The sequence below is a fragment of the Megascapheus bottae genome, chromosome 6 (genome assembly GCF_031878675.1).
Source record: "Megascapheus bottae isolate mThoBot1 chromosome 6, mThoBot2.hap1, whole genome shotgun sequence".
In the NCBI taxonomy this organism is placed as follows: domain Eukaryota; kingdom Metazoa; phylum Chordata; class Mammalia; order Rodentia; family Geomyidae; genus Megascapheus; species Megascapheus bottae.
The window spans coordinates 65,068,231-65,090,550 of NC_143514.1; the positions used below are offsets into that span (position 1 = coordinate 65,068,231).

At 49.7% G+C, this 22,320-nt stretch overlaps 3 protein-coding genes across 3 annotated transcripts; 1 reads left to right on the forward strand and 2 right to left on the reverse strand.

Moving 5' to 3' along the window:
- Positions 1 to 405: 405 nt before the first annotated feature.
- Positions 406 to 2,553, reverse strand: Fam167b (family with sequence similarity 167 member B). Its single transcript, XM_090333820.1, has 2 exons — positions 2,124 to 2,553; positions 406 to 804 (listed from the first exon to the last, which is right to left on the reverse strand). Exons 1-2 carry the CDS (start codon positions 2,373 to 2,375, stop codon positions 574 to 576), a joined length of 483 nt encoding a protein of 160 aa, XP_090189946.1. The 5' UTR covers positions 2,376 to 2,553; the 3' UTR covers positions 406 to 573.
- Positions 2,554 to 6,478: 3,925 nt separating this feature from the next.
- Positions 6,479 to 13,571, forward strand: LOC150062168 (myotubularin-related protein 9-like). The gene is given in 10 exon segments (XM_090335354.1): positions 6,479 to 6,714; positions 6,886 to 6,994; positions 7,150 to 7,275; positions 7,391 to 7,564; positions 7,941 to 8,158; positions 9,611 to 9,772; positions 9,926 to 10,067; positions 10,150 to 10,370; positions 13,073 to 13,224; positions 13,291 to 13,571. Coding segments are annotated over 10 exon segments (1,668 nt in total). The 5' UTR covers positions 6,479 to 6,529; the 3' UTR covers positions 13,470 to 13,571.
- A 74-nt stretch (positions 13,572 to 13,645) lies between these two features.
- Positions 13,646 to 22,315, reverse strand: Eif3i (eukaryotic translation initiation factor 3 subunit I). Its single transcript, XM_090335351.1, has 11 exons — positions 22,243 to 22,315; positions 22,071 to 22,163; positions 19,810 to 19,897; positions 19,282 to 19,347; positions 17,624 to 17,773; positions 17,400 to 17,527; positions 15,848 to 15,958; positions 15,640 to 15,729; positions 14,971 to 15,044; positions 13,920 to 14,012; positions 13,646 to 13,794 (listed from the first exon to the last, which is right to left on the reverse strand). The coding sequence occupies exons 1-11, from the start codon at positions 22,243 to 22,245 to the stop codon at positions 13,713 to 13,715; spliced, it is 978 nt and encodes a 325-aa protein (XP_090191477.1). The 5' UTR covers positions 22,246 to 22,315; the 3' UTR covers positions 13,646 to 13,712.
- Between the last annotated feature and the right edge of the window lie 5 nt (positions 22,316 to 22,320).

The window sequence follows — 22,320 nt, forward strand, 5'->3', positions numbered from 1 at the left end:
TTTTCGGTGGTAAGGTGGAGATAAGCATCTCTGTGGCTTTTCTGCCTGGGCTGGCTTCAAAAGATGATTGTCAGATCTCAGCTTCCTGGGTAGCTAGAATTATAGGCACGAGCCATAGGTGCCTAGTTTGTTGTTGTTGGGCTCAAACTTAGAGCCTGAGTGCTCTCTCTGAGGCTTTTCATGTTCAAAGTTAGTGCTCTACCACCTGAGACACAATACCACTCTGTATGTGTGTGTGTGTGTGTGTGTGTGTGTGTGTGTGTGTGTGTGTGTGTGTGTGTGTGCAGCTGCAGCTGTGAGGAAGACTCAGTCTCTCTTGCAGTGGAATTCCCTGTCCTAGCAACAACGGAGGGGTGGGATCTTAGGCCTGAATGAAAGACTCCAGAGACCTTGATGGCTGCAGAGGAGATTTATTGAGTTTGGTGAGCAGAGCTGCTCCCACCTCCAGCTGGGACTTTCTGCTTTCAGGATTTAGCTCTCAGAGACCTAAGGGTGCCTCCCCTTCCACCCACTTGGTTCTGGCACCTGAGGCCCTCCCTGACTGGACCCCTTCCTTCCCTCCTCCCAGGGACCTCAGCAGAGGGTGAAGCGTCTGGTGCTGATGTTCATGCGTGTGAGACCCAGATGCCGGAGTGTTGGGGCCAGGGCCAGGCCGGCCCCCGGCTCCAGCTCTAGTTCCAGTTCAGCCTCGTCCAGCAGCTCCCGGTGCAGGTAACAAGCTTGGTCCACTTTCAGACGATGCAGCTGGGCTCGAAGCTGCAGCAGCTGCCCTGCCAGCTGCCGGTCCTGAGCCTGCATCTCCCTCTGTGCCAGAGAGGGGGCGTGAGCCTGCAGTGTGGGCCCCAGCCATTGTTCTCTGCCTATCAACATTCTGGGCCTTTCAATGCTGAGTCCCCAGGCCTCTCTCACCCGGTTTCATCCCTCTCTGCCAGTTCTGGGTCTTGAACTCAGGGCCTGAGCACTGTCCTTGGGTTTTTTCCTCAAGGCTAGTGCTCTGCCACTTGAGCCACATCACCACTTCTGGGTTTTTCTATGTATGCGGTACCGAGGAATTGAACCTGAGTCTTCGGGTTTCAGATCTTGTTCCCTCAATATGGACTCTCAAACCAAACTAAGGAGCTATTACTAAACAAATACAGAAACCAGATCAATGAGGCAGAATCTTCAAGCTTGATCTGGACATTTTATATTTGTGCATGCTGGATTGACTACTAATATTCAAGACAGTTCTGTCGGATTCTGCCTGACAGCAGAAGCCTCAATACCTTTTGTTTGTACTTCACTGTATCTCTGGGGTACAGCAATTACCAGAATAGAGGAGGTCATGTCTTTTGCTATTTAAAGGGGACGTTTCTGTCTCCTGACCCACAGGAGCACAAGTTGAGTACACTGGGAGGAACTGTTTTTCAGTAGGGCTTTTTGAATAAAAAACAGTGGACAACTGCAGTCCTGGCCTTTTTCCCCAACCCCAGGATACAGGAATAAGCCCTTGCTGGAAATCTTTCTCTCTCTCTTTTTCTTTCTTTCTTTCTTCTTCTTCTTCTTCTTTTTTTTTTTTTGCCAGTCCTGGGGCTTGAACTCAGGGCCTGGGCAATATCCTTGAGCTTTCTCAAGGCTAGAGCTCTACTACTTGAGCCACAGCACCACTTCTAGCCTTTTCTGTAGATGTGGTACTGACTACTCAAACTCAGGGCTTTGTGCATGCTAAGGCAAGCACTCTACCACTAAGCCATGCCCTGGGAATCCATTCTCTCTCTCTCTCTCTCTCTCTCTCTCTCTCTCTCTCTCTCTCTCTCTCTCTCTCTCTCTCTCTCTCTCTCTTCTCTCTCTCTCTCTCTCTCTCTCTCTCTCTCTCTCTCTCTCTCTCTCTCTCTTGGCTTGAGCTCAGGGCCTGAGCACTGTCCTTGGACTTTCTCAAGCCTAGAGCTCTACCACTAGAGCCTCAGCACCACTTCCAGGTTTTTTCTATGTATATGGTACCGAAGAATCGAACTCTGGTCTTCATGCATGCTAGGTAAGCACTCTACCACTAGGCCAAACTCCAGGCCCCACCTGGGAATCATTCTTATCCTCTCCCGCACCCAGGGTCTTGAAGTCTAAGCTGTCCACACCGTCAGACTTACCAACTCCCGTCGGAGCCACTCAAGTGCGGAATCCATTGAGTCAAAGCCACAGATGGCTCCACGTCCCCCTGGTCCAGATCTGGCTTGGGTCCTGTACCAGGCCTGGCTCTGGACCCTGGCCGTCCACTCCAGATATGAAGGCCGCCGAGTTTGTAGCTGCAGTTTGGCAGTCAGTGCCTTCACTGAATCCAGGCTCTCTTCTTCCTCATCCTCCTCACCCACTGCCTGAAATTTTAGTGGCCTCAGAGACATGGGTGGCTTTGAAGTGAGTGACAAGGCCCCGCTGTTACTCTAGGATGAGGGAAAAGCTGGCAGGGGCAGTGTGGCTGAGGTGGCAGAAGCTAGGAACTAAAGGTGTGCAAGGATATGTGCAATGGTAAATGTTCAAGATGGCTTAGGGAGGCTGTGTGTGCCCGAGTGGGTGAACAGATGGCCAAGTGAGGCTAAGTGTATGTGGATTGGAATTTTCCTGAACTATTAACAGGGAGCCACGTGATGCCATCCGGATGGGGGCAGGAGGAGCCCTGCTCTTTTAGCACTTTGGGTGAATGTCATTGTCTTTGCCTAGAAGCGGGCTCCCAGTTCCCTGAAAGGAAGTTGCTCAGGATAAGGAAAGCATCATCCACAGCAGTCTTGGCACTCCTCCCAAGACTCAAGTCAAGGGAGGTAGGAGAGGAAGCTGTCCAGCTGCCCATCTTCAGTCATTGCCCTAGCTCTTCAGCAAAAGAACGAAGTTCAAGCTGGATGCCACTGGCTCAAACCTGTAATCCTAGGTAATCAGGAGGCTGAGATATGAAGATTACTATGTGAAGCCAGCCCCAGCCAGACCCCAGAGGAGTCTGAGAGACTCCTCTCTAATTCACCACCAATTATAAGTGGAACTGGGGGTCAAATGGTAGAGTATTAGCTTGCAGAAAAAGCTAAGGGATAGGGACCAGTAACACACACACACACACACACACACACAGAGGAGAGGGAGAGAGAGAGGGAGAGAGAGAGAGAGAGAGAGAGAGAGAGAGAGAGAGAGAGAGAGAGAGAGAGAGAAAAGAGTCCAGAGCACAAGCCCCAGGACTGGCAAAAAATACAAATAAATAAAAATAACATACATAGGGGCCGGGAGTTTGGCCTAGTGGTTAAAGTGCTTGCCTAGCATGCATGAAGACCCAGGTTCGATTCCTCGGTACCACATACATAGAAAAAAGCCGGAAGTGGTGCTGAGGCTCAAGTGGTAGAGCTCTAGCCTTGAGAAAATCCAAGGACAGTAGTGCTCAGGCCCTGAGCTCAAGCCCAGGACTGGCAAAAAAAAAAAATAAATAAATAACATACATATTAATTATACAATGTGAAAGAGATTTGTTGTGATATTTCCGTTTGTGCATATACTTTAATTATATACATACATGGAAGTTCTATTTTATAAATTTTGTATTGAAATATATGACCCACCTACAGAAACATGTGCATATTCCAATCTACAGCTTGATAAGTTCTTCCAAATTAAACACACCTGGGAGGGCTGGGAGTTTGACCTAGTGGTTAAAGTGCTTGCCTAGCATGCACAAAGACCCGGGTTCGATTCCTTGGTACCACATACATAGAAAAAAGCCGGAAGTGGTGCTGAGGCTCAAGTGGTAGAGCTCTAGCCTTGAGAAAGTCCAAGGACAGTGCTCAGGCCCTGAGCTCAAGCCCAGGACTGGCAAAAATAAATAAATAAATAAATAAATAAATAAATAAATAAATAAAAATAAACACACCTGGGAAACGCAGTTCAAGAAAAACCATTCAAAGCACCAGGAAACCTTGCAGGTAAGTGCTACTGGTCTGCCAGTTTTATCCTGTGATTCACATTCCTTTGCTCTTGTCGGTTGGGCACTGTCCCTGAGCTCTCTTGCTCAAGGCTAGCATTCTACAGCTCTAAGTCACAGCACCACTTCCAATGTTCTGGTGATTCATTAGAAATAAGAGTCCTGGGACTGAGAACGTGGCCTAGTGGTAGAGTGCTTGCCTAGCATACATGAAGCCTTGGGTTTGATTCCTTGGTACCACTTGCACAGATAGAAAAAAAAAAAAAAACAAAGCTGAAAGTGGTACTATGACTCAAGTGGTAGAGTGCTAGCTTTGAGAAAGCCCAAGTCCCCAGGACTGGAAAAGAAAAAGAGAGAGAGAGACAAGAGAGAGCGAGAGAGCGAGAGAGGATGGGAGAGAGAGACTTACAGACTTTTTATTGCCCAGGCTACCTTTGAATCTCTATCCTCAGATCTCAGTCTCCTGATTACCTAAGATTACAGGTGTGAGCCACCAGCACCTGGTACCTACCTTCATTTTTTGTTTATTTGTTCTTTTTATTCATGCTGGTAAAAATCCAGGGCCTAGAATTTAATTTAACCTGGGTATGCTAGGTCAGTATTTTACCACAGAGGTATATCTTCACCTCTACCCTTACCCCTCACCCCTCATTTCTTCTTCCTTTAAATTTTTTTTTTAATATTTATTATTTATTTATTTACTGCCAGTCCTGGGGCTTGAACTCAGGGCCTGGGCACTGTCTTTGGACATATTTTGCTCACAGCTAGTGCTCTGCCACTTGAGCCATAGTGCCACTCCAGCTTTTTCTGTGTATGCGGTACCTAAGAATCAAACCCAGGGCTTCGTGCATGCTCGGTGAGCACTCTACCACTAGGCTATGCTCCCAAACTTCCCTTCGTTTCTGACAGAATAAATTAATTTTGCTTGTTCATATACTTTCCAAGTCTAAAAGTCTAGCATACATCAGAATTATCTGGAAAGCTGGCTTAAACAGACTGCTGGGCCCTAGCCCCAGTTTCAGATTCATTATATGGGGGTGGGTAGGTAATTTTCTCATCTGCCAAATTCCTGTCCAGCAGCTACTCCTGACCCCTGTCACTGGGCTGGAGTTTTACAGTTTGTGCTCTTTCCTGTCTGGTTTCTTTACTAAAAGCAGTTCCTCGTCTTTGTTTTTGTTTTTTTTTTTCATTTTCTTTTTTTTTTTCTTTTGAGCCAGGGTCTCACTTTGTAACTCATGCTGGCCTCCAACTTGTGTTACTCCTGCCTCAGCTTCCCATGTGCTAAAATGACAGGAATGCACTATCATGCCTGGAGCTTGATTAGCAATTCCAACTTTATATATAGGGGTTCACACAGGATTTCACTTGGTTTGTTGTTATTTTTTCTCCTGAAAGAAGGGCTCAAATATGAAGCCTAAAAAATTAATCTTCTTTTTCCCCTTCTTTCTTTCTTTTCTTTTTTGGTGGTTGTGGGGTTTGAATTTAGGGTGTGGATGCTGTTGACTTTGAGCCACAGCTGCTCTTCCCATTTTCTGGTAGTTAACTGGAGGTGAGAGTCTCATGGACTTTCCTGTCCCCTCCCCTTGCCCCCAACTTTGAATTTTAATCCTCAGATCTCATCCTCCTGAGTAGCTAGGATTACAGACCTGCGCCCCTGCCCCCAGAGGGCATGCCAGTTTTAAGGGTGCCTTCTTCCAGACTGAGAAGCCAGTGAACAGAATCTTTCTCTGTTATCCCAGTACAAAACAAATGACTTGGGTCATTGGTCCATTTCACTAGGTGAAAGGATGGAGGGACTGGAGACTCTGGTGGTTCCGGGTCCCCAGGGCGCCGCGGCTAAGACGTCCAGCTGTGGAAGGGGGAGGGGCTACACAGCTGCTTGCATTTAAGGTGGACCAAGGTATTTTCCCCACCCAAGCTTTAAATGTAGTGGAGGAAGCAGGCAGTTCCCAGTTTCTGAAAATCAACAATTTCCAATTCATCCACCGGGGTGCACAGAAAAGATAGGCTCATTATTTATTTATTTATTTATTTTTGCAAGTCCTGGGCTTGAGCTCAGGGCCTAAGCACTGTCCTTGGGTTTTTTTCTCAAGGCTAGAACTCTACCACTTGAGCCTCAGCACCACTTCCGGCTTTTTTTTTCTATGTGTGCGGTACGGAGGAATCGAACCCGGGTCTTCATGCATGCCAGGCAAGCACTTTAACCACTAGGCCAAACTCCCGGCCCAGGCTCATTATTTTTTCCCCTTTTTTTAGTCAGCGGGAGTGCCCGCACCCCAAGGCTTAAAAACACAAGAATCCAGTGCCTCTTGAAACCCCAGCTATGGATTCAGAGGGATTCGGGCAAAAATATACTTCTCGTTTCACAGATAATGAAATTAAGATTTCTTTAATAGATTCTGGCTTGAATTCTTCCTAAGAGAATTAACGCGGCCCCGGAGGGGAAAACAGAGAAGCTGTGCGGGTCCTCCGAGGAGCCTCCTTAACAGTTTGTCCTGCCGGCCTCGCCAGCTGCCCAGCCAGTTCCCGTCCCCTTCTGAGCAGGGGGCCCTGACGCGCGGGAGCCGCGTCCTGCTGGGCCCCAGGGCCTGGGCTGGCCCCATGGAGTTCTCGGAGCTGATCCACACCGGCCGGGCCCACGCCCAGCTCCTGCGGGGCGGGGAGGCGCCCCCGCTGCGCGGCACTCTGTGTGTCACAGGGCACCACCTGCTGCTGTCGCCCGGGCCCCAGTCCACTCCAGACCTATGGCTGCTGCTGCTGCGTAGTGTCGACGCGGTGGAGAAGCGGTGGGACGTGGAGGGGCGTCCCCGGGGTCCGGGAGTCCCGGGGTGGGGGTGTGGGAGAAGGGGCAGCGCGGGGGGAGCGGCGCCCCCCCACGTCCAAACAAGCGAAGCTTGTTCCCTGCTATGTGGGGGCGGGGGGCAGAGGCCATGGAACCCGGGTCTGTCCACCCCCAGGGTCGCCGGTGACTCGGGCACCATCACTCTGCGCTGTAAGGACCTGAGAGTGCTGCAGCTGGACATCGAGGGCGTGGAAACCACGCTGGACATCGCCCGCTCCATCGAGGTAGGCCAGGGGCGCATCCGAGCCCCTGGCACCACCGCTGTCCCGGGGGCGGGGGTACTGTGCACGGGGGCTCCGTGCCCAGATAAATGGCGCCAGGACGCAGGGCGCGCGGGAGACGCCCCCAACCTCGCCTAGCCCCTGACTTCCTCCCCCAGGCGCTGTCCTCCCTGGAGTCGGTCATCACCTCCTTCCCGTTCTTCTACCGCCCCAAGGGCCTGAGACTGGGCGACGCGTGGCACTTCCACCCACCAGAGCAGTACTACAAGCGCGTAGCCCGCGAGGTGGGCGCGGTCACGGGGGCCTGGGGCGGAGGGTGAGGAAGCGCGGGGTCCGGAAGGGGCGCGGGGACAGGGCTCTCCTTGCGTGCCCTAGACCCTAGCCTTGCGCCGCCCGCAGACCACCGCGTGGCGGCTGTGCGAAGTGAACCAGGACTTCGGCTTGTGCCCCAGCTACCCCCGAGCCGTGATCGTGCCCCGCGCCGTGGACGATGACGCCCTGGCTCGCAGCGCCCGTTTCCGCCAGGGAGGCCGCTTCCCGGTGCTCAGCTACCACCACGCACCCACCCGCACCGTGAGCCCGCCCCGCCCCAGGCCCAGCCTCCCACCTTCCCAGCGGTTTCGGCCCGATCGCGCCGGGGGTGGCCAGGCTAGGCCGCGCGCCGGCCCCGCCCACTCCGCCGCCGAGAAGCCCCGCCTCCGACGCGCAGCTGCGTCTTCTCCAACTCCGGCTTCGCCCCCGCCCTTCAACCTTGCCTCCCTCCAGCCCATGGTCTACTTACAGTCCTTTCTGCCATCCCTGCATCACCTTCCCTGACAGGGTGGGAAACCCTAGAGTTCTGCGGCCGCCTGCGTTCCCGTCCGTCCTGGCCTGATCTAGCCTGCTTTTGTGTAGGCCCACCTAGGGCCCCCTTGAACGCCAGTTGCTGAGCCAAGTCCCTGTTCCACAGGTTCTGCTTCGCTCTAGCCAGCCCCTGGCTGGACCCCAGCAGAAGCGCTGTGCTGAAGATGAGGAGCTGCTTAGAGCTGTCCTGGCATGTGCCCACCCTGGGGCCCAGGGCTTGATCATAGACACTCGATCAGACCAAGCTGCCAAACAGACCCGCGGGGGGACAGAGGCTAAAGCTGCCTACCCTGGCTGGAGGCGGCTGCATCGACCCCTGGAGAGGTAGGGGCCCTCCCATCTTCTCCCGGGTTTGTTCCTGTAGGGCTCCTTATGGCTGTGGAGTGGGGTGAGTTCTTCCAGGCAGGCCCCTCTCAAAGGCTGGTAGGCCTTTTTAGTGGCCATCCCACCAGCTGGCCAACTCCATTGCATGAGTGAGTTACCTCAGTTATGAAGTACTCCAGCGCTACCGGGAAAGAAAAAGTGCCTTTTTATGTTACATTAAAATTGGCATTCCTGGGGACCAGGAGTTTGGCCTAGTGGTTAAAGTGCTTGCCTAGCATGCATGAAGACCTGGGTTCAATTCCTCGTACCACATACATAGAAAAAAGCTGGAAGTGGTGCTGAGGCTCAAGTGGTAGAGCTCTAGCCTTGAGAAAGTCCAAGGACAGTGCTCAGGCCCTGAGCTCAAGCCCAGGACTGGCAAAAAACAACAACAACAAAAACCTCTTTCGTTCTGGGGCTTGAACTCAGGGCCTGGGTGATGTCCCTTAGTATTTTTAGTGAAGGTGGATGAGCTCTTGAGCTATAGCTCCGCTTCTGGATTTTCCGTGGAAGCCGACTTTGATTCTCTGCCTTCTGAGTAGCTAGGCTTGGAGACATGAACCACTAGCACCTAGCACCACTTGTTCCTTTTTTTCCACTCATCATTGACCACAGAGACTGCCATACCAAGCTCAGCAGTAATTGGAATTCAGTGAGATAAGTGACAGCACGGGAGAGTGGCCCTTTCAGAAACTGAGAGGAACTTTCCCTGAGAATAGGATACTCTGGCTGAGCACTGAAAGAAGAGCTCACTAGAAGGAGAGAGGAGGACATTACAGGTGAAGGGAATATGAAGGTACAGAGATGGCCTGGTTGTTTGACTTGTTGGGAGAATGGCAGGCACGTCTGGGTGGTAGGAGGAATACAGATATCAACCGGGAAGAGATGATGAGCCTGACAAAAACATGGAGCAAAGCCTTGGCTGCCACGTTTATGAACTCAGACTATACTAAAGGCAGTGATGAGACACCATAGGTGTTAACAAGGCTGAAAATTGCCATTGGATTTCTTAGGAGCCCTGAGCAGTTTTGGGGAGATAGAAATAGATATAGAATCGAGACTGTTGGTGTTTCTTGAATCAGAGAGTAGTGTTGTTTCCATTAGACTAGGGTACTTCAAAGGTATGGGGTTTTCTCAGGGCATTTGAATTTCCCAGGTAATGCTCTGCCCCTTCCAACAGACTAGATCTCCTCAAAGTGTCTTGGGTATCCTTCAGCAGACTGCGGAGGCCTCAAGGATACTGAATCATTATAAGATGATTCGTTAGGGCTCATTGGTGAAGTGTATGGCCAATGAGATTGGGCTTCCCAGAGGGTTCTGTATCCTTCTATCAGATTGGCTCCAATGAAGGTGCTGTCTCCCACTCCAAGAGCATGGGATACAGAAAAGATGACCAGATTTCCGTCTGCTTAGGGGGCGACCTCTCCAGGAGAGCTTTGTGCGCTTGGTGAAGGCTTGTGGAGACACAGAGCAGAGCATGGACCTTTGGCTTAGTCGGCTAGAGAGCTGCCACTGGCTGGCACATGTGAAGGAGGCACTGACCACTGCCTGCCTGGCAGCACAGGGCATGGAGAGGTAAGGTTCCCATTTTATCAGGATGAGAATAGAATGGGATGGGTATGATTCTTCACCATGAAGCCAGAACTCAATAAGCAAGTAGCACTGGCCTACACAGCCTGGCCATGCAGGCAGAGGGCTCGTCACTGTCAATGTGGCCTGCGCCCACAGGGAAGGAGCCTGTATTCTGGTACATGGGACTGAGGGCACAGACAACACCCTATTGGTAACTTCACTGGCTCAACTCATCCTGGACCCCTTGAGCCGGACCATGACTGGATTCCAGGAACTGGTGGAGCGGGAATGGATCCAGGTATGTGGCCACCCAGCCTCAGCTCTGTCCCTCCATCCAGAACCCCTACTTCCTGGTGCCCACCACTCTGCCCCTTTCCCAGGCTGGCCACCCCTTCCAGCTGCGCTGTGCCCATTCGGCTTTCTCCCACGCTCGTCCCAAGCATGAAGCACCCACCTTTCTTCTCTTCCTGGACTGTGTGTGGCAGCTGAGCCGCCAGTTCCCGCTGTCACTGGAGTTTGGGGAGGGGCTGCTGTTGACACTATTTGAGCACGCCTATGCCTCCCCTTTTGGTACCTTCCTGTGCAACAATGAGAAGGAAAGGTGAGCCATGGGATTTAGTGGGGAAAGCAGGGATAGGCACAGAGAAGGGAAGATGCCTGCTGTGCCAACATCATCTCCTTACAACTCATCTTTCCCTCCCAGTTTCTTCAGAAACTGTGTGTGAAGTTCTCTTAGCTTTTTTGTTCAAGGCCCCATTTCTTTTCTTTTCTTTTTTTTTTTCTAGCTACAATAGACTCCTGCCCTATTTTTTTTCCCTCATTCAAAATAAGTTTTTACTTTGTTGGCCAGTCCTAGGGCTTGAACTCAGGGTCCAGGCACTGTCCTTGGGCTTTCTCAAAGCTAGCGCTCTACCACTTGAGCCACAGTACCACTTCAGCTTTTTATCAGTCCTAGGACTTGAACTCTGGGCCTGGACACTGTCCCTGAGCTCTTTAGCTCCAGGCTACTGCCCTAGCCCTAGGCATCGTCCCTAAGCTCTTCAGCTCTAGGTTACCATCCTACCTCTTGAGCCACACAGCTACTTCCTGGTTTTGGTGATTAATTGGAAATAAGAGTCTCAAGGACTTTTTAGAGCCTGGGCTTCCTTTGAACTGCAGTCCTCAGATCTCAGCTTCCTGGGTAGCTAGGATTACAGGCATGGGACACCTCGCCTGGTCACTTGAGCTTTTTTTGTGTATGTGGTACCAAGGAATCAAACCCAGGGCTTCATGCATGCTAGGCTAGCACTCTACTACTAGGCCACCCTCTCAGCCCCCAAAATGTGTTTTACTGGATGAATTCCCACTCACTTTCGTTCATAGGGTTTTAACTGATACTGTCTACTGAAGGAACATCTTTCTGTAAGCCTCACTTTTCCTCCTATAGATTGTCACACAGTGGAGCAGCCAGCACACAAAACTACCATTTGTAGTTGGAGCTGCTAGGCACCAGCAGCTACACAGGAAGCTGAGACCTAAACATGGTGGTTTGAAGCCAGCCCAAGCAGAAAAGCCCCCATGAGACCCTTATTTCTGATTAATCACCCAAAAACCAGTAGTGGAACTGTAGCTCAAAGAACACAGGGTCAGTGCCTAAGCCCTGAATTCAAGCCCTACCACCCCCCACAAAAACAAAACAAAAAACTACCAAACTACCATTCGACATGGCAAAAGTCATGTGGGATTTTATAGCAGCCTCGTCATTTCACATCCATAATGTAGGAGGTGGGGCTCTCTCAGCAGGTACCTCTTCCCATTTCCCATTCTCTTCTGAAGAGGGATAAAAGAACTCATATTCTCATGAGGAAAGCAGGGTTGTCTTTAGACCATGATTCTTAGATCTCAGCCTCTTAAGTAGGTAGGATTAGCATCATGAGCTACCAGCACTCCACTCCCATCAAGTTTTTGCTGTCAATATCCAAAAATCACTTGTGAGGGGCTGGGAATGTGGCTCAGTGGTAGAGTGCTTGCCTAGCATGCATGAAGCCCAGGCTTCAATTCCCAGTACCACATAAAGAGAAAAGGCTGAAAGTGGCGCTGTGGCTCAAGTGAAAGTGCTAACCTTGAATAAAAAGAATCTCAGGGATAGTGCCCAAGCCCTCAGTTCAAGGCCCAGGAATGGCATAAATAAATAAACAAATAATAACCACTTGCATGCTGTGGCTCATTCAGTCCTCCTCAGCTTCCCATTACTATAGCAAGGAGTCTGGGATCATCAGTTTATAAAGAAAAGGCTTACTTTGGTTCAGTTTTGGAGGGCTCAGTCTACTGGGTTGACTCCACTGCTTTTTGTCATGGTGGGGAGCGTATGGAACAAAGCTGCTCACCTGATGGCTGGGACTCAAAAATATGAAGGGATCAGGCTAGAGGTGTGGCTCATGTGGCAAAATGCCAGCCAAGTAGCATGAGGCCCTGTGTTCATACTGGGAGAAAAAAAAAAAAGGAAAGGGCTAAGGATTGTCCCATTCTATTCAGGCATTTTTTCCTTTATTCTTATTGGTTGTGGGGCTTGAACTGAGCCTGGGCACTGTTCCTCAGCTCTCTTGCTTAAACCTAGTGCTTTATCACTTCGAACCACAGTGACACTTCTGGTTTTCTGGTCTCCTGGATTTTTTTCCTGCTTGGACCAGCTTCAAACCAGATCCTTCAGATCTCAGCTTCCTAGATGGGCACAGTGGCTTACACCTGTAATTCTAGCTACTCAGGAGGCTGAGATCTGAGGATCAAGGTTCAAAGCCAGCCCAGGCACAAAAGGACCTGAGACTCTTATCTCCAATTAACCTCTAGAAAATGTGAAGTGGGGCTTGGCACAAGGGTAGTGTGGTAGCCTTGAGCTGAAGAGTTCAGGGACAGCGCCAAGTTCAAGCCCCATGACCCACCAAAAATAAAAAAAGCTGTCATTTGAGCCATGTTTTTTTTGTTTTTGGTCAGTTGTGAGACTTCAATTCTGGGCCTGGGCGCTGTCCTTAAGCTTTCTCTAGGCTAGCGCTCTACCACTTGAGGCACATCACTTCTGGCTTTTTCTGTGTACGTGGTACCAAGGGATCAAACCCAGGACTTTGTGCATGCTAGGCAAGCATTCCACTGCTAGACCACACCCCTGACCCCTAGAGTTTCATCTTGTTCCTGTTCAATACAAGGTCTGACTGGCAATGTTTGTAGGAAAGGGGTGTTTGTCCCACAGCAGTTGTCAGCCTAGGGTTCCCTTCCTCACAATCCAAGGGCATGGCTGGAACTGGAAGCTCACCCCCTCATTCTCTACAGATGCCTCTGTGAAGTGAGGACTCGAACACACTCGTTGTGGTCTGCACTTAACCAGCCAAAAGAGCAACGAAAACTCCGGAACCCACTCTACACTCTCAATCCCTTGACCATCTGGCCCTCAGTGGAGCCTCAAAGCCTGCGGCTATGGCAAGGTGACTCCCAGCTTCCCTTGGGGAGTTCTCCCCTATGGTCAGAGTCCTTACCTGTCCTCTTCACAGGATTGTTTCTACGCTGGAATCGCCCACGCGACTCTTCAGAAGTAGTATGGGAGCAAGTGTGGCAGATAGTGACAGAGGGAGAGAAGACAGAAGGTGCTCAGCCAACGGCCTCAGCCTGAGCCCTCAAGCCTGGCTCCTGGAGGGGCGGCTCGGTAATCCTAGGCTTCTCCAGTGTTTGACCCTGGATGAGAGTGCCTGCAACCCAGGTTGGCCCAGAATCCTGAAGTTCAAGTGCCCAGAGTGTAGAGACCTGAATAATAATAAATATATCCATGGTTGGCGTCAGCCTGCTGCTGTGTCAGTGAGGAGGAAATACAATGAGACAGACCACACAAAACTGACCAGGGACCACTGATTACCAAACTAAATTAATTTATTTCTCACAGTCCAAAACTTCTCCTTGCCCTGAACAGGGACCAGGTTTAAGCCTCAAACTCAAATTCGAAGTACTGCGGGTCGAAGTAGTGGATGCGGACATAACCATCCTCTCCGCCACTGCTGTAGCTGGAAAAACAAGGCCAAGGATGGGTGAGACACTTGCTGTGGGAACAGCAGGCCTGAGGGGCCCCAGCACTAGAGAAGCGGGAGGCCTGACCAGGCTGGACTCTGTCCCTTCCCTGAGGGCCTACCTCTTGCCATCAGGGTGGAAGGCCACACTGTTGATAGGTCCAAAGTGGCCCTTGACTCTTCCAAACTCTTCTTCAAAAGCCAAATGGAAGAACCTGGAGGAGAGAGGATGAAGTTATTTCATTCACTCCAATAAATTTCCATCTCCTTCCAGACTAGGAGGTAGCAATCCCCCAAATACAAACGACAAGACAAAACAAGGAAAGTGTGAAGTAAGATAAGGGAAGACTAGATCAAAATGTCTGCCTGAATATACAGCTAATACTGCTCTAAGAACTCAACATGAACTCATTCAACTAATCAGCACCATTTATTTAGTTAGTTAAATTTATTTATTTATTGCCCATCTTGGGCTTGAAGTCAGGGCCTGGGCAGAGTCCCTGAGCTTCTTTTGCTCAAGGCTAGCACATTACTACTTGAGCCACAGTGCCATTTCTGGTTTTTCTGTTTATATAGTGTTGAAGAATCAAACCCAGGTTTCATGCATGGTAGACATTCTACCTACTAAGCCACATTCCTAGCCCAATTTGTACCTTTTATGAGAAGTTTCATTACACAGCTGAGAATTTTGCGCAAAAAAATACAATGAAGTTCAGGCCCTCTTTTTCTTTTTTGCCAGTCGTGGGCTTGAGCTCAGGGCCTGAGCACTGTCCTTGGACTTTCTCAAGGCTAGAGCTCTAGCCCTTGAGCCTCAGCACCATTTCCGGCTTTTTTCTATGTATGTGGTACCGAGGAATCGAACCCGGGTCTTCATGCATGCTAGGCAAGCACTTTAACCACTAGGCCAAACTCCCAGCCCAGGCCCTCTTTTTCTTTTCCTTTTTTATGCCAGTCCTGGGATTTCGACTCATGGCCAGGTACTTATTCAGATGGCACTCTACAGCTTGATACACACCTCCAGCCTGCTCAGGCTTTTATGTCCAGATTGGCTCTGAATCACAATCCACAGATCTGAGCCTACTAAGCAGCTAGTCACAATACCTTGATTGCATTTATTACAAAAAGCATCCTCTATAAACATTTTCCTTTTGGGAGAACTCCCTACCCTTTTACCTGGCCTCAAACTTGCCAATCCTGGTGGAGGTTGTAGTTACATCCATGGCTTCCTGACCGCCGCCCAACACCACCTAAAGGGAAGAAACGTCCAAAATGGACCAAGAGCAGCCACATCTATTTTTCGCTTTTTGGTTAGTTGTGGGACTTGAACTCAGCCTAGGCGCTGTCCCTGACCTCCAGCTCAAGGCTACCTCTCTACTCCAGGGCCTGGGTGATATCCCTGAGCCCTTCAGCTCAAGGCTACCACCCTACCCTTGAGCCAGGCCCCACATCCCATTTTCTAGAGGTTAACTGGAGATAACAGTCTCAAATCCTTTTGTGCCTGGGCTGGCTTTGAACCTTGATCCTCAGATCTCAGCCTCTAGAATATCTAGGATTACAGGCGTGAGCCATTAGTGCCCAGCTATTTTTCACATTTTTTTCCCTTGCATTTTTTTTCTCTGCCCTATAACATCTCCTATTTCACAATGAGAAGAGACCAGGATGTGGATTCTGCTACCTTTGGTCAGTTCCCTGGGGCTACCCAACTGTCTAGCCTTGTCCCTGCTTCAAGAACCTCATGGCCTGACACCCTTTACCCACAGGGTTCATAGCTTCATCACCAAACACCTAGACCCCAGAACTCTCTTGAGGCCTTGGCAGGAAGGCTAAGGGGGGTTCCCTTACATGGTCATAGTTTGGAGAGAGGGCAGCTGAGTTGACAGGTCGTTCTGTGCGGAAAGTCTTCTGATGCTCCAGGGTTGTAGAGTCAAACAGCTGGGGGAAAAGCAGGTGAGAGATCTGTAATAAGTATCTTCTTGGGGCAAGTCAGGCAGGCTGTGCTGTGCAGGGGGAGGGTGGACACAGCCCTCACCCACCCCTTGTCCAAGCTCACCTTGGCCGTATTGTCCTTAGAGGCGGTGACAAACATGGTCATGTCTCTGGATAACTGGATGTCATTGATCTGCCGGGAGTGCTCCTTCACGTTTACCAATACCTCTCCAGACTGAGGGATGAGAGAAACTTCCAGCAGCTCCAAGGCTAAGAAGCCCTACTACTACCACCATCCCGGGACCTGAGCCTGGGTCCAAACAATCATCCCTTTTTCTGAGCTGGTACTAGGGCTTGAACTGAGGGCCTTACACTCTTGTTCCACTCGTGGCTGGATGGGTGGTACTCTACAACTTGAGCTACACCTTCACTTTTGACTACTTGCTAGTTAATTGGAGATAAAGATTTCAAAGTCTTGGCCAGGAGTTTGGCATAGTATTAGAGTGCCTGCCTAGCATGCATGAAGACTCAGGTTCAATTCCTTGGTACCGTGTACAGAGAAAAACTGGAAATGATGCTATGGCTCAAGTAGTAGAGCGCTAGCCTTCAGAAAGCTCAAGGCAAAAAAAAAAAAAAGATTTCAAAGTCTGGACTGACTTTAAACCATAATCCTCAGAACAAAGCTTCCTGAGTAGCAGGGGTTACAGGTATGAGTGGCTGGTGCTTGGCTTACACTGCATGTGTGTTTTACTGGAGATTGAACTTGGGCCTCAAGGTTGCTAAGCAAGCAATTTACCTCTCATCCACATCCCAAATTCTTCACAATTTTATATGTGTGACACCTGTTCTCACACAAGTTCCTTAAGTGCCTTCTGAACTTGGCTGAACCCTTTAAGGTAACACATTTCATATCTGAATTTGTGTTAGTTGTCTGCAAGCCAATAGGAATCATAATGTCTGATTCACTCCCTTGTCCTAGGAATCATGTTGGCAAGAAGATGATTACCAAATATCCAAAAAATGCTAAGTTATTACACTTGATCCTTGAAGCTTTTTTGGTCAGTCATGGGGCTAGGTCCTAGCTCAGGACCTAGGCGCTGTCCCTAGCTTCTGCTAGTGCTCTACCATGTTGAGCCACAGCCACTTCTGGTTTTTGGGTGGTTAATTGGAGATAAGAGTCTCATGCAGGGGCCAGAAGTTTGGCCTAGTGGTAGAGTGCTTTGCCTAGCATGCACGAAGACCTGGGTTCAATTCCTCGGTACCACATACATAGAAAAAAGCTGGAAATGGTGCTGAGGCTCAAGTGGTAGAGCTCTAGCCTTGAGAAAGTCGAAGGACAGTGGTCAGGCCCTGAGTCCAAGCCCCCCCAAAAAAAGAAGAAGAAGAGTCTCATGTACTTTTCTGCCCAGGCTGGTTTCAAACCATCACACTCAGATCTCAGGATTACAGGTGTGAGCTACCAATGCCCAGCCCTTGAAACATTTTATAGGTAAAACGGGCTCAGAGATGTTTTGTAACTTACTAAAGATCACACAGCTAAGGAATAGCAAAATTCTCTAACTGAATCCAGATTTTGACTTTTTTTCTTTTTCTTTTTTTTTTTTTTTTAAATTTGTGCTCTCCTGCTTCTTCTAAGGATCCATTGTGGTTGGTTCAGGTAGGACTCAGCCCCTTACCTTGGCACTATACTGGTTGAGCTCTCCACTCTCATGCCCAGCAATGATGCACTCCCCCAGAGGTCCCCAAACAGCACTGGTGATCTTGGAGTCATTGCAAGGGATCTTCATGTAAGGTTCATTGGTGTCTATATGGGGGACAGCAGGTATCAGGCCTCAGGCTCTGGAGCCACATCCTTCACTCCAGCCCGAGCCCTGGTCCTGGTCCTGGTCCTGGTGCTCACCGATCTGGCTGGGATCCCGCAGGTCAAAGAAGCTCACAAAGCACTGGTAGCCCATCTGCTTGTCTGTGGAGAACATGATGATGTTGCCCCCAAAGTCAAATCCACAGGTCCGGACAGCTGAATTGGTCTTGAGAAGGGCCAGCTGCTTTCCTGAAGACAGGCAGAGTATGATTTATACCTCATCCACTGTTACCACAGGGGAATACACTGCACACCCATCTGTTATCATCTCCACTCTCTTTCTCCCGGCTGTCCTTTTTTTTTTCTTTCTTTCTTTTTTTTGCCAGTCCTGGGCTTGAGCTCAGGGCCTGAACACTGTCCTTGGACTTTCTCAAGGCTAGAGCTCTACCACTTGAGCCTCAGCACCACTTCTGGCTTTTTTCTATGTATGTGGTACCGAGGAATCGAACCCGGGTCTTCATGCATGCTAGGCAAGCACTTTAACCACTAGGACAAACTCCCGGCCCCTCCTGGCTGTCCTTTTGAGTGGTCTTTCTACTTCCTCCCCTCAGTCCCTCCTCATGCATCTGGCTAATATGGCATTGCTTACAATAGACTGCAGGGGGCTTCCCTCAAAGACCTCCTTCCTCCTCCAAGGACCTGGTCTTATCTCTCTGCATGGGCCCAGTGCCTAGCCCAGAAGTAGACACCTAGCAAATATTTTCTAAACAGAGTTGCTAAATAGATTCCACTCTCTTCATGGTCAGTTCTTCTATGCCTAGACTGTTAAAACTAGCCAGACCACCACGTTCCCCAGCATGCCAAGTCCTACAAAACAATTCCTAACTCTTGTGTTTGCCATTCAAGGACAATTCAGGCTCAGCCCGCCTTTCCAGTCTCATCTCCAACCCAACGGACACTCCAACCAGATCAGATGACTTGAACATGACATTGTTCAGGCTTTATTCCTAATTGTGCTATAATGATGACCTTTTTCTCCTCCTTTAAATCCCAGCTCATAGGACACTTTGGGAAACTCCTGGGCTGCTCCTAGCCCTACTTCAGGTAGTCAAGTTTCCTGCTCCTCCCTTCCACAGAACTCTGCTTCCCTGCAACATGGCTCTGTACCTTAACATTTTCTTCATCTACCCCTTTTTTTTTTTTTTTTTTTTTGCCAGTGCTGGGGCTTGAACTCAGAGCCTGGGCACTATCCTTGGACACTTTTTGTCTAATGCCCTGCCACTTGAGCCACAGTACCATTTCCAACTTTTTCTATATATATGATACCTAGAAATAGAAGCCAGGGCTTTGTGCATGCTAGGCAAGCACTCTTCCACTAGGCTACACTCCTGGCCCTTCATCTACCTTTTTTTTTTTTTTTTTTTTTCCTGCCAGTCCTGGGCTTGAGCTCAGGGCCTGAGCACTGTCCTTGGACTTTCTCAAGGCTAGAGCTCTACCACTTGAGCCTCAGCACCACTTCCGGCTTTTTTCTATGTATGTGGTGCCGAGGAATCGAACCGGGTCTTCATGCATGCTAGGCAAGCACTTTAACCACTAGGCCAAACTCCCGGCCCCTTCATCTACCTTCTTTAGGGTCTTTTCTTCTTGAAACTATGAACCATCTCTGACTTTAGCTAAGAACCTCTGTGTATACAGGTACACTGTAAATAGTTTTTTTGCTGAAAAAAAAAAAAAAAAGTGAAATGACCCAGACTTACCTGTTTCACAGTCCCAGAGACGACAGCTGTTGTCAGCTGAGCCTGTGAGGACATGTTTGGTGTCCCCTAGGAGGGTGTTAAGAAATATAACTAAACCAAGACGGGTGGGGGGGTATGTGTGGGGGGGGGGGGAAATGGGTACCAAGACATGTGAAAGGGTATCAATGTATGTGAATTAATGCACCTCCTATCTGGCAAATATCATGTAACCCTTTTACTAATTACAATAAAAAAAATGCAAAAAAAAAAAAAAAATAAAGAAATATAACTAAGTCTATCTGGGCCCGTGCCTTCTCAGGAGACTGACCAATCACTTCTCTGTTCATCCCCAAAGAGCTTTTCTTCCTGTCTCTTACCTCCAAAGCATTTCAACCTTGTCATCCAAGGTTGAGCCTGTCCTGAATGTTTCCCCAACAGAAGTAGGAGATATAGTTCTCTAGATCCCTCTAAGGCAGCCCAAATCCCTGACTTCAAGTTAGTGTCACCATTGGAAGACTCTGGAGCATAGACTCCAAGCAAAAAGGATACAGTCAGCGTCCACACACCACACAGCTCCAGTATGGCCCATGTAGGTACCCAGCCTCTCGCCATTCACAGAGTACCATACATTGACAATCTGGAGAAATTAAATGACAAGATGGTTCACATCTCAGGAAAGCAGTGGCCTCCTATTTTGCCCCAGGAACACTCCACAGATTCTAGCCAGGCCATCTACTACTGTGTTTGACTCAATCCTTGGTAAAGACAACTGATAAAAAGAAGTCTAAAGCCGGGCTAGGAGTTTGGCCTAGTGGTAGAGTGCTTGCCTAGCATGCGTGAGGACCAAGGTTTGATTCCTCGGTACCACATACATAGAAAAAAGCCGGAAGTGGTGCTGAGGCTCAAATGGTAGAGCTCTAGCCTTGAGTAAAGTCCAAGGACAGTGCTCAGGCCCTGGGCTCAAGCTTAGGACTGGTGCAAAAAAAAAAAAAGGGGGGGGGTCTAACTCTTGAATTTTCCTTCTTTCCACAAGTCAAGCAGCAAGCTAGTCAAGTTCATAAAGTCAACCACATTTGTCAGTCCTGTCCTCTCTTACACTCAGAATCTTTTTTTTTTTTTTTGCCAGTCCTGGGCTTGAGTTCAGGGCCTGAGCACTGTCCTTGGAGTTTCTCAAGGCTAGAGCTCTACCACTTGAGCCTCAGCACCACTTCCGGCTTTTTTCTATGTATGTGGTACCGAGGAATCGAACCCGGGTCTTCATGCATGCTAGGCAAGCACTTTAACCACTAGGCCAAACTCCCGGCCCCTGCACTCAGAATCTTACAAAACAATAAAAGGGCTGGGTGCTGGTGACTCATGCCTGTAATCCTAGCTACTCAGGAGGCTGAGATCTGAGGATTTGGTTCAAAACAAGCCCAAGAATGGTCCGAGACACTCTTATCTCCAATTAGCTACCAGAAAACTGGAAGTGGAGCTAGGCTCACATAGTAGGGCACTAGCCTTGAGCTGACGAGCTCAAGGACAGAGCCTAAGCATCACAACTGCCGGGGGAAAAAAAAAAAGAAAAAAAGAAAGAAAGAAAGAAAGAGAATAAAAAGTCAAACTGAGCTCCAGCAAAGAAAAAAGATGGCTTTGGGATCCTGTCCAGGTTGGAGCAGTTAACTGTAGGATAGTACCTGCTGTACTATCTCATTGTATGCTCTCAAAAACTGTGCTTCTCTACTCAACTTCAGCTTCTCAATCTTTAAAATGGCCAGGTCAAGCTAGATGTGGTGGCACAAGCCTATAATCCTCACATCAGGAGGCTAATGCAAAAGGAACCACAGTTCCAAGCCAGTCTGGGCTGCCCAACCAGATCTGATCTAAAAAAAAAAAGAAAGAAAGATTAAAAAGCCAGGACAATAATGCCTCTTCAAAGGATAGCTGTGAGCCTCAATAAAATGATGCTGAAGACAGCTGGGCCTATAATCCTGTAGCTACAGGAGGCTGTGATCTGCTGAGGATTGTAGTTCCATGCCAGCCTAGATAGGAGAGTTGGTAAAACTCCTATCTCCAATAAACCACTCTGAAAAAGCCAAAAGTGGGTCAAGTGGTACAGTGCTAGACTTGAACAAAAGAAAAGCTCAAGGATGGAGCCCAAGCCCAGGGATGAGAGCGGGAGGGAGGGAGGAGGAAAGCAAGAAATGATGACAAAGAAACGTACGATGGAATTGGAGCTGTGGTTAAAATGCTAAAACACTAGCCTTGAACAAAAAGATCAGGGATAGTGCTCAGACCCTGAGTTCAAACCCCAGTTCTGACATATACACGCAGACACACAAAGAATGATCTCCACTTGCTAAGGGAAGTACCGTAATTAAGTGGCCAGCACTCTACCACTAGGCCACACTCCTGGCCAAAAAGGGAAACTTGTAGCTTAGAGAAGTTAAATGGCATGCGCCAAGTCACAATCCTGGCAAATGGCAGGAGTTCTGGGGAGGACCTGTGCCTTGAGTAGAGGGGCCGGGCCGAGCTCGCCATCATCAAATCCTATTCTTTTCCTCTTTCCCGCTCAGGCCTTTGACAGGTTGAACACACACACACAATCACTGAGCTATCACCCCAGCCCCTTTGTGGTAAGCACACAGCCTGCCACCAAGGGACCAGCTGTACCTACTAGAGGCCCCTCCCCAGGGCCCGTCCACAGGTATCCTGGTGCTCTACCCCGGCTATCCCCAGGGGGTGTCTCCCTGCTCCGTCAGGACCGGACGCCCGCAGCCGCGCTCCCGGCCCCCGCCCGGCCCGCCCGGCCGCCCCCGGCCGCCGCTCACGGGGTCCTTGGCCACGGTGAAGAGGAGGTCTCCCTCGCGGTTATACTTAATCTGCGTGATGGACCGCTCGTGGCCTTGCAGCAGGATCGGCTTCTGTGGGAACAGGACGGGGGGCTCAGGGCCCGGGAGGCCGCGGGACCCCCACCCGCAGCCCCTCGACCGGGGAACTCACCATCCTGGCTGCGGGACGACGGACGCAGGCAATGTGAGCGGGACCGGAAGAGGCCGTGGATCGACTTCCGGGTTACGG